The sequence below is a fragment of the Lolium rigidum genome, chromosome 5 (assembly GCF_022539505.1).
Source record: "Lolium rigidum isolate FL_2022 chromosome 5, APGP_CSIRO_Lrig_0.1, whole genome shotgun sequence".
NCBI lineage: Eukaryota > Viridiplantae > Streptophyta > Magnoliopsida > Poales > Poaceae > Lolium > Lolium rigidum.
The window spans coordinates 161441732-161453171 of record NC_061512.1 but is presented as its reverse complement, the minus strand read 5'-3'; the positions used below and the strand labels follow the sequence as shown (position 1 = coordinate 161453171).

The 11440-nt window shown below is 42.9% G+C and overlaps 2 protein-coding genes across 5 annotated transcripts; one reads left to right on the top strand and one right to left on the bottom strand.

The window, feature by feature from the left end:
- Window positions 1-369: 369 nt before the first annotated feature.
- LOC124653135 (meiotic nuclear division protein 1 homolog) lies at window positions 370-4559 on the bottom strand. Its single transcript, XM_047192199.1, has 10 exons — window positions 4459-4559; window positions 3861-3941; window positions 3143-3259; window positions 2826-2864; window positions 2534-2641; window positions 2398-2460; window positions 2267-2318; window positions 2056-2100; window positions 1881-1960; window positions 370-502 (listed from the first exon to the last, which is right to left on the bottom strand). The coding sequence occupies exons 1-10, from the start codon at window positions 4459-4461 to the stop codon at window positions 467-469; spliced, it is 624 nt and encodes a 207-aa protein (XP_047048155.1). The 5' UTR covers window positions 4462-4559; the 3' UTR covers window positions 370-466.
- Window positions 4560-4758: 199 nt separating this feature from the next.
- Window positions 4759-8694, top strand: LOC124652015 (SURP and G-patch domain-containing protein 1-like protein). Of its 4 annotated transcripts, none has more exons than XM_047191035.1 (9): window positions 4759-4869; window positions 5129-5515; window positions 6178-6304; window positions 6418-6524; window positions 6610-6753; window positions 7134-7544; window positions 7981-8159; window positions 8238-8293; window positions 8383-8694. In XM_047191035.1, the coding sequence occupies exons 2-8, from the start codon at window positions 5131-5133 to the stop codon at window positions 8262-8264; spliced, it is 1380 nt and encodes a 459-aa protein (XP_047046991.1). In that variant the 5' UTR covers window positions 4759-4869; window positions 5129-5130; the 3' UTR covers window positions 8265-8293; window positions 8383-8694. The 4 variants fall into 4 exon arrangements, with proteins under 4 accessions (XP_047046991.1, XP_047046992.1, XP_047046993.1 ...); XM_047191036.1 differs by having other exon boundaries at window positions 4766-4869; window positions 5119-5515; XM_047191038.1 differs by lacking the exon at window positions 4759-4869 and having other exon boundaries at window positions 4893-5515; window positions 7134-7271; window positions 7365-7544.
- Window positions 8695-11440: the final 2746 nt, after the last annotated feature.

Genomic DNA, 11440 nt, shown 5'->3' with positions numbered 1-11440 from the left:
GTCGCAACCACATAATTTTTTCTAGCAGATATTTTTGCAAAGAAAGCAAGTACATGTTTAGTACCTAATGGATGATCGAGTTGCATTAGAAAATGAAACGAGCACACATGACACCAATGCAAAAGACAAAATATGGACTCTTGGGGCGAGGGTGTGAAAGGATGTTGAAAGAGAATGCCAATTTCTATCTAGCAAAACATCCATATAGCAAAAGAGAACCACGACTACCTCCTCTAGGTATTGTTAGGTACATGTCGTTCTAGCTTCTTATTTCACATCCTTCCGTTTTCCTATTTGGAAGCTTGACGGTCAATCTCTTACATGCATGTGCCAAATTCATGGGTTCCTTCCTCTTCTAGCATTGTGTTATCACCAATTCCACACAAACTACTCTAAATCCAATATCACGTGCGGAGGGGGATTACATACAAGGCTGCAACAGGGCAGGCAGGCAGGATGTTCAGCACTACGGCAGATAGTCAAAGTCTTCAGTTATGCCAGCCTGAAATTTCACAACAACACACATCAGATGAATGCAGAACTGGTTTCTGAAGGATGTTATCTTATCTAGGAAATGAGGATATGGATTAGTCAAAGTTACTTTCCATAAAAACAAGCTTACGTTTCTCACAAGATAAAGAAGCCAATCTCAAACTTTAGTTGTCACATGCAATGACACCAAAGCTAAGCTACACTACAGTCACTTGCGAACGATTCAGGTCTTTACATGTTTCTATATCCCGGCAAGTACAAACTAGTAAACAAAAAATGGCAAGCTTCTGAATTCTGGCACTGTAATTCATTGTGCTGGGCGGCATGGCACGACATTCTACTGCTATGTTCTTAAATTTAAATCACTCAAGACAACATGTACAACTATGGTTCATTTGGGTCCACTACACCCTGGATAAGAGATATACCTCACAAGCAACATCTAGTGCATGAATATGGATTAGTTGCAGACTTTTTGGTATGCCTTATGGCAACAATAAACTTGGCATGTTAGCGAGCAGAAAGACAACAAGCACAAAGTAACAGATGGACATGATTTAGGCTTATCCTTGTAGAGCAGGGCCAGAGCTAGGTACGGGTCAATGGACTCAGCGGGCCCCAATGGACCACTGCAAATACCCTGGTAAATTAATGAAATTACACTAATTACCAGGCCATGACAGTGACACCAGCACAATGGAGGTCGCCCTGGTCCTCCCCAAAGGTGTCCTCGTCCCTATTCTACTGCCCAAACAGAAAGAACACATCGAATGCTAGAATTTTAATGTAAGCACTCTTACATAGTCAACATAACCGAATGCTAGAATTTTAATGTAAGCACCCTTACATAGTCAACATAACCACCAATTGTTTACACTCTTAATAACATTACTGAAGATAAAAACGAAGGTTCAAGAGCACTGCAAAGTTAGTTAACAAAAAATAAGAAATATATTGACTAGTGAAAAGATCTAGCTGTGGCTAGCTTAAGTAATTAAAGGAAAAAGAAGAAGATTTAATGTGCATGCATGGCAATATACTTACTAGTATGTTAATGTATCCTTTGAAAAAATAATATGGTACTAATATCTATGAGGCAGATGATCTTAAGTTGGCCATATTTTATGGTTTCATCCATTTGAAGGATTTTATGTAACCCAATAATTATTGTTGCACTCAATCAGAACCATGTCAATCCACTCTGTACTAAGTGGCATTCTTCTAACTACGAAGTGTTGCTTCACCTAAGCTTTAGATGGTTACAAATCGTTAGTTCCAATTGTAGTATTGTACATTGGCATAAGTGAAGTAACAGGCTAACAGCATGCCATCTCTATAGTTTCTGAATTCCATTTCTAATTACAATATGGGGAGAGGGCAGAACCTACCTCCCTGTACATGTTTTCGAGCTGTTCTTTTGCTTGAGGGAATGTAGTTGAACACCATTGTTGCAAAGTGAAGATGTTCTCTGAAGTTTCATTCACAATGACATTAGCCTAAGTGATGGCAGGCAAGTCGCAAGCATTAATTTCTCACAAAGTTAACAAGTGGAATTACTGGTACCTGTCCACCTGTTGGCTGCCAAATGGGCGACCTCAGTAGCATCCTCTGCAATTATCACCATACATTTTAGAAAAAAGTATATTGACTGTATGCACTTCGATGAAACAGGATGTTTCCATGGAAACACAGGTCAGAAAAATGTATCAAACAATAATAATAGATGCGACAAAAGCCAATTCCTATACTAAATGAGGAATGGTAGATGTCATACTCATTGCCTCTAGTGCAGATGGATCACTATCAGCATAAGCAGCCAGTTCTTCCTGAAATGAGCATAGAAGTGGTTGAGCTGCACATGGCACTGATGAAAACCAAAGAAGAGATAGCTGGATGTATATAAACCTTTAACTTCTTATGGCGTAACTCTATAGCCTTCAGCTCCTCCAAAGCACCTTCTCTCTCATCCTAGAGCAATGCATATAAGTTTGATCTAAATGCCTCTTACACAGCTCAACAGAGGACACGGTGAATAACTTACAGAGTCCTCCCTGCCTGTTTTCAAGTTGTCTCTCTGCTCAACAAGCTCCAGGTAACGCCTTTTAGAGTTTGAAAGATCAGACTCCAGCTTATTGTAAGTAGTCCTCAGCTACAAGCAATCCAACATTCACTATTATAAGTTGCTCTTAATGAAGTTACATGTAACTGAATTAATTGGCATCAACATGTGTGGCCTGGTTTTGATTGAAATCCAACCACACATGCAAGGTTAAAGTTTACTAATGACGTTATGCAGTTTAAGAAGAGCAGAGTTCAATTCATCATAACAATACCTGATTTCCAGCACAGCTGGGAAGACTCCAAAAGTACACCTGTAAGGAAACTAAGGAGTTCAGAAACAAAAGGTACATGGATGAGTATACAAGTTAAGCAAACAATTGGCATGCACTCTCTTTGTGATACATATAGCATGCAAAGTTAAAGTAAGGTGCAACCCAAGCACAATTTTCTTGAAGAGGACAATAAACCTTCTTTAGTTAAAAGAAACATTCAACTTAATGCACACCCTATCTGAAAATGGCTACATGACAGTGAGTCAGTCCAACTACTCTTTACCCATCGGTGCTACAATAAAAGAAGAAAAACTTACAGAAGTCCCTATTTTGTCTCTCAAGACAAGATCATCATCCACCAGGGTTTGCACAACATCCTTGACGGACTGGCTGATCACTCCCCTTTTAGGACCCATCTTCTCGAGCTCTTTAAGCTGAAGTACAAGAGGATAATAAATTTATGGCACATTAAAGCATATTCTATAGCCTACACGAAGAAACAACAGATATTGACGTTACTGATCGTTATTCAAGCCAAAAGAACTGGCAACCACATGAACATCAGAACCTAAACCTTTAGTGCACAGAAATAGAAGTTCATCAAAGCACGTTGGCACTCATATACAGTTGTATTATTTATTGCTGGCAGCAGTATATAGAGTTGTATGTTAAGGTATTAATGGTGAGCTTTAAATAGATTCTGATTTCCTGTGGAAAATAAATGCATAATGTAACATGGAGGTGACAATTTGACAGGTTCAAATCAATATTGAGCGAGAATATGGGAATGAACTGGAGCAATTAGACTGGCATGTAGCATATGAATTGCTTGCATTGATCATCATTACAGATTACAGCTAAACTACATATAAACACCCTATCGGCGCATCTTCAAGCTAAAACTTCCACATTAGCACCAGAAAAGAAGGACACATAATTTTGTTGCGCACGAACAAAAAGTAGTCACTGGAAATAGCTAATGTTGCAAAAAAGAAGTGGTAGAATAGTTTCGCGAAATCTCCACAGAAGGTTTACCAGATAGAAGTCTTGACTGTCGTAAAATATTTGAAGCATCTGCTCCCGTTTCTCCTCCAACGAAAGGCCCCTCTTCTTCGACTACGGACAATAAGGAAGACAATCAGCTAAGCATTATCCATTACAATATGTGGCCGCTTACAGATACAAGAATGGTCACCATAATTCCAAACTTGTCATAGGAAATATAGTACGAACACAGTTCCATGGCATTGCAAATCCCAACCGCGCCCACAAGCACACCCAGTGACCCACAAACAACTGATAGTATGACATTCATCGAGGCGGCACTTATGTTGGACTAAACTGACACACATGGCTACAAGCTGCAAAATGCACCTTAAAAATGACGGGCGGCAGTGTGACAATGGAAATTGGAAAACCTAGGGTGGTCCAACGATTCACAGTACGAAATGCACCAAATTCTCCAATCCACTACACCCTAGTACTTCTCAACACCCAGCCGAACTACCTCGCGCGCAAAAGGGACCTTCGTTTCCAGTCCGCCGAGTCACGGCCCCCGTGCCCACGCCACCAAAATCCGGCGGCGTTGGCGCGCAAGGGTGAAGGAGATGATCCATGGGAGAAAGGAACTCACCATGGCCGGAGAGCACCGTCGATCCGGTAGCGACGGAGGGTGGTGCCGCCGCCGGTCGCCGGAGAAGGGGGGTTGCCGTCCGTCGCCCGCCGGGAGACGCGAGGGGGAGAGGGGCAGGTTTTGCGTCAGTTCGCTCCGGGAATGCGCCTTCTAGATTAGACGAGGCTAGAGGGCTTGTTGGGCCCTGGCCCGCCTAGTTGGGCCGTTACACGAAATGAAAAAGGCCGGGCCGGCCCAGGCCCGGAAGCCCAACCTGCGGTTTGCTTCCCACGGCGGAGCCGAGTCAAGTCCGTACGGTCGGCAGCTTCTTCCCCATCGTCACATCCCGATTCCCCCGACGATCCCCAATCCCACCACCGCGAGAAATTCTTTTCTAGGGTTTGGTTCCCCCGGCCGATCTCTCTGGATCAGGTAACTCCCCCTCACCATCCGCCCTCCCGCTCCATGGGATCCAGCGATTCGAAGCCTCGCGCCTCCATCCCGGAATTTTCCCCAATTTTTTGCACGCCAAGTCTCGCCCAAATCGGCCGGTCGTAGGGTGTATTTTCTGAGCGGGATGGGGGTGGCTGGCTAGATTGCGTCTAGACTTGTTTCGGCGGATTATGTTGTTATTAGTTTTTCTGTGACGACCATGGCGGTGTCTTGATTGGAGCTTGAAAGGATTGTGTAGCCATGGATAAGGGCCTCTTCGCCAACGACGGCTCCTTCATGGAGCGGTTCAAGCAGATGCAGCAGGAGAAGGACAAGGAGAAGGCCACCCCCACCAGTGCCTCGGCCTCGGCCCCGGCAGCGGCGCCCAAGCTCGTGAACCCCAAGACGCCTATTGTCATCCCCATGAACAAGAGGCCGCTCGAGGCGAAGAAGGCCGTGCCCGTCTTGTCGGGCGGGAAGCTGGCCTTCAGCCTGAAGAAGAACAAGGCCCCCATCTTGCCCGTCAAGTTCGGGGCCGAGGAGGAGGACGACGAAGATGATGTGGGCGGCGTGAAGAGGGAGGATCACGCGAAGCGGCACAAGTCTACTGATGCCCCCTCGGCAGCTGCCCCAGCAGGGGCTGTTGGTAATCATTTTCTTCATTTGCTGCTGTTACTGCATTTCTTTCTAGTGATGACACACTCTCTGAGATCATATGTCCTTACTGCTGGTAGTAGCTCTGTAATTGACTCTACATATAGATATGCTACGGGGATTTAAATTTTGACTGATCATTTTAAGCATTAGAGATACTGTATCTTGTATGTGTACATGTGCACTGTTACTTGGATTACAATTGTGATTAAAATTATCTCAAATGCGATCAACTTACTCTGAGCTGAACATTTTGAGCAAAAACAGTTGTTTCTTGATTCCTGACTTGAGAATTGCAACATATAATGACGCTGCACTGCTTATCTGAAGCATACCTGTCTGATTAACAAAAAAAAAAATTGCCATTGCACCAGCATAGTGAAACTCTGATTTTGCTAAGCTATGCATACAGTAGTACCTTACCTTGTCAAATGTGGACATCAGTTCTCAGCATCTGTAATTCTATATTCCAAACACTATTGGCAGAAGAAAGTTGTGAAGGTTTTGGGTTTTTCTTATGGCTGCAGTTTATAGATTAACTATATCCATATTGCTGGGAAGGATGTTGATTGAAAGGGTTGGAAATGTGGCGCTACTGCTTTGCATTCCCTTGTTCATCCGCTTGATATTAATGAGCTCTTAAGTGACATGCAGCCTCAGCAACACCAAATGATATGACTGTCAGGCAGGTTGCTGACAAATTAGCAAGCTTTGTCGCAAAAAACGGGAGACAGTTTGAGGATATCACACGGCAGAGGAATCCTGGGGATACACCATTCAAGTATGACTGCGCTAGCTTTGCTGACCTACATTAATGTTGGAAATAAAAAAAATTATATCTATGATTAGCTGTTACGATAATGAACTCTTAACCACATGTCTGGTTATCTGCAGGTTTCTATTTGATAAGAACTCTTCAGACTACAAATATTATGAGACCCGGCTTGCTGAAGAGGAAAAAGTGCTTGCACAAACAAAAGATGCTCAGGCTTCAAAAATTGGTACGTGTGTCAGAGAACATCATTGCTCTTGCTATCACTTATCTTCTGTGCATGTTGTGATGCCATATGTTCTTGCTAAATGCAGTTAATTCTAGCACTGAAAGCTCCAGAGCACATAGTGGTTCGCATAGAAGCTCATTTGAACCCAAATCGAACTATCAAACACCTGCTTCTGCTTTATATGGGGCATATGAGGGCAGTTCTTCTCAGGGAAACTCATCTAGTCATGGTAAGTTCCTGGTGATGTCTTTCTTGATAATGTCCAAGTGGTCAAGTTCTTTTTCTTAAGATTGTCAGCTACTCTTGCTTTGATTTTTTTTTTTTGGTGTTCTTAGGCTGGATTCACATCTTCCTAATTGTTTTATTGTGCTTACAACTTACAAGTCTGGTTCGCCACATTAATTGTCATTCTGGTTCTCTTTTTTCTTGTTTTGGCATGCTCTGTAATATACGCTTATCTTAATGCATAAAATAGATATATAATGCTCGTAAAATAAGATATATTATGATGTGTTTTTGGACCATATATCCTTTTATAATCATATCTAGCAGTTTCATCTTGTTTCTATTTCATAATTTTAGTTTTCAATGCTGTCTCATGTACTGCAGGTGATCACAGTATGTCTGCACCCTCAGACCCAGTAGCATTGATGGAATTCTACATGAAGAAAGCTGCACAGGAAGAACGGAAGAGACCACCAAGACAGTCGAAAGACGAAATGCCACCACCTCCTTGCCTTGTTCAGGGTACCTTTCTTGCATTTATTATCTCCATTGCTCTGTTGGTAGGCTGTAGAGACTTTGATATTTATTGTAGTACAATTTTTTCTGTCTTTCCAGGTCCTCCTAAGAAGGGACACCACATGGGTGACTTCATTCCTCAGGAAGAACTTGAGAAATTCATGGCACGCTGTAATGATGCTGCAGCACAAAAGGCTACCAAAGAAGCTGCAGAGAAGGCTAAGATTCAGGCTGACAATATTGGGCACAAGCTTCTGTCTAAGATGGGCTGGAGGGAAGGTTAGTCCTTGAATACTTGATACAGAGTTCCATTTCCAGTAAATGCTTGTATGGCATTGTAGGATCTTACTTGACCTATTGGATTATTTTTTAGCCAGTAAAGAAATCCAGATGTAGTTAAATAACTCAATAGATTTCTGATATTGATATGTATTGTCTCTGATGTCTGAATGTGTCCCATCTCAATGCATTTGGTTGCCTGTTGCAAACCATCCTTGGTGCACAAATATGCGGCAACATACAGTTTCTTGTTAACAGCAACGCCCAATGGGAAATCCTTGATGAACAACACCAGAAATAAACTATGTTTTCTGGATTCTGCAGCATATAGAATTTCTGCTAACCTTTCCCCTTCTGAGCTTTTCCGTTGGATGCTGAATTTGTCCCATGATTTAAACTTGATCCAAGTAGGCGCTAAATGTAGTAAGTTATGCAGGTGAGGGTCTTGGCAGCGAGAGAAGTGGCCGTGCAGATCCAGTTATGGCTGGAGATATTAAACAGGACCATCTTGGTGTTGGTGCTGTCCAACCTGGTGTGGTCTCATCTGAAGATGACATCTATGAGCAATACAAGAAGCGAATGATGCTTGGCTACCGCCATAGGCCAAACCCACTGGTATGCTGTCAGCCACGGCCTGCTTTTATGAAGTTCCGTTATATATGTTTGTCTTAACAGTTGTGTTATTTTGTGCAGAACAACCCAAGGAAACAATACTACTGATACAAGGGAGGCCAGCCGAGGGGGAAGACGTAAGGAGTCAATTTTGCTGCATTTTTGCTCACAGAACTAACTACTACTCTGGGATATCACTAACACTATTGAAAGCTTTGTTCACCAGCAGAAAAGCCAAGAAGTTCATTTTGTTCAGCAAGTAACTTGGGATACCACAGCTCTGGGGCTTCCTGGGTTCCGCAGTAGCTTTGCTTTTGTACTATTCGTTTTTGTCAAGTTAAATACTCTGAATATTCTATGTAGTGTTTTATGCTAAAGCTTATATCTTTAAAATGGTTATGTGTTTCTACCTCTGGTGATGGACAATGTAACTTTTGTGATTATGCAACTTTGTGTCGGAATTTACTTCAGCTGAGTTATGTTTCTTATATTGTGTAATGCAAAAGCAAGGGGGCAACGCTTGTGTTTGTTGCTTTGAGTTGTCCGTTTCCAGCTAATTGTTACATGTGCAATTCTAAAGGAACTGAAATTACCTGAATTTACGAGTAGCATGGGTATTGTGAGTGTGATGAGTTCGTCTCAGCTACAGTACTGAAACTACTTCTATATCTGAAGAGGCAAGTCATCATCACGCTTACTAATGTATGCTTTGTAGGTGAGTGTTTTTTTTATAAGCATACAAGCGATGTTTAGGTTTTCCTTTGACGAAACGTGAACGCTGGAAGGACTGTTGTTCATGGAACAGAGTGGTTTAAATATTTAAACAGTGCCTGCCATGTCGGCCAAGACATACTGGTTTAACAAGTCAACGGCCACAAAAATGAGATGGTTCACCTTCTCTATATGCCTTGTGTTTTAATAAATCGCAAATCGACCAAATCAACTAAACTTTTTTCCGCTTTCATATTGCTGTGTGTCGATGGTAGGCTGCTTTATCACAAATCAACTAAACTTTTTTCCGCTTTTCATATGATGCTTTACCACAGTAGCATTGTTGTTGACCGATTCGAAGTCCAACTGTATTTGGATGCATAGAATTTGAGTGTGGAATTGAATTGAACTAAAATTCTAAATCCAAGATGGAAATGAATTGGCTTCTAATTCGATTCTGTTGTTTGGATGTGTTCGGAAATTGTTGTTGAAATCAAATTTTGTAACCAATTCCAAATCTTGTTTGGATAAACAAACTATGGAATTTGATAAATTTTGTCCACAATACCTGGACGAACATGCCCGGGCGCCTGCCCCCAGGATGCTCGAGTTCGACCCTCCGCCATGGATCGAGCCGGCGGTGGCCCGGAAAAGCCGGAATCCCGTCCGGGCGGTGGCCACCGGGAGGAGCGTTGGGGCGGGCCGGAGTCGGCCGGATCTCCTCCGGGCGAGTTCGCTGCATGGGCACACGGCGGCGGTCATAGGGCTCGCGGCGGCGGTGGTTGGGGCACGGGTCGCCGGTCTAGGTGAAGACCATGGAGAAGGAGGCGAGGCAAGGGAGACGAGGAGGAGGGTTGAACCTGCGCGGCACTGCCGGTCGGGTTAGGAGCAACGACGGGGAAGGAGGAGAGCGACCGGTGCTCTCTCGCGTTTCCATGCCTTTCCGAGGTCCAGAGCTCGGAAACGATGCAAGTTTTTTTTTTGAGACAACCTGCCAAGCTTTATTGATTTATAAGAATGTTTACAGGAATGGAATCAAAGTTTGGTACATCAAGCCAAAGCTGATGACCAACATCAAGCGATACAGAATACTTGGCTAGGTTGTGTGCTTCATAATTTGATGATCTTCCCTCATGAGCGAATATGCAATCCTGAAGAGAAGAAGATCTCGCAGCAATCTCTCTTGTGACAGAGCTGTACTTTCCCATAGTTCCTTCTCTCAAATCCTCCACGACATTCTTACAGTCTGATGCAATGTAGACTCTCTGCAAGGCTAGATCTCTCTTGGAAACGATGCAAGTGAAAAGGTAGGCGGGCAGGGACGGCTCTCCTGGCCTCAATTCTAAGGTCACTCAAACAGTCGAATTGGGCCTATTTGCCCCCAAATTTCAATTCTACGCTCAAATTCTTTGCATCCAAAGGCAGTGATTTGCTATTCATATTAGAAAAGAAGATGCACCTGATGTGGTCTCGAGGAAGATGACATGCATCCCTCCTGCCTCTGTTCTTTTCCTAATCTTTGATTGGTCTTTTTCCACTTGGCTTATTCTAGTCCTGACATCTATGTTGCTCATAATGTCAACTCTGATCCAGCTGCTATGCAGGCTATTTTGCAATCTGGCAACCCGTGTGCCTCTCTCTAAAATATTTTCACTTTCTTTTGGTTTCACTGGAAGACCAAGAACGATCGGCTCACCTTCGCAGGTTTGCTTGTCCTTCCTCGAGCTCCTCCGTCGGAAGTCGGTTTACCGCATGGCACGCAGTCAGGACTTAGCGTGAACGAGAGACGAGTGCCATGATGTCAGGAAGAGAGCTTAGGACGTAGGGCATGTACAATGGTAGAGAAGATATGCTTTCCCTTATTCTACCATATCAGCTAAAGAAGGCATTAGATATAAGTCATACAAGACATTATCTCTTACAGCCATCTCTAGCAATTAATATGAATAATTAAATTTTGGTATGAAATTTATTGCTAAGGAAAGACATATGTGATACAATGGAGAAAAAAAATGTTCCCTTATTTACTAAGAGATAATCCCTTAGCTAAGTGAATACAACCTTCTCTCCTTCATCCTCTTTCCTTCAATTAAACAAAAAATCTGACGTGACAATTCAAAAAAAGGCTAACATCATCCCATTGTACGTGCCCTAAATTATCGGAAACAATTTAGCTTGTTTCGAACATTTTTTGAAGTGAAAAGTTGAAAATCCAGGCTCGTGTAAGAAGAATCTTCCTAGAACAAGTAGTGGTAGTACAAGGGGTATGCAAACCTAGCAAGTAGATTGATATTTTAATCTCGTGTGGACCGTTGACGGTTGAGCGAGCACGTCTTCGCACTTCCTTTCCCTCTCCTCCCTCTCTGCTGAATTTCCATCCTCCTCGTGTGCATCTCCACTTTCCTGTTGATCGCTTCAACACTTCCAGCTCTTATTTTAACACCAAACAAGTTTACAAATTCTTCATCATCATCGCCGCCACCATCTTCTTCTTCCCAATAACAATTCAGCGCTCTCATCGATCCCACCCACTACCTGCTCCTCAATACTTCTGCTTCTGTTATTCTTGCTGC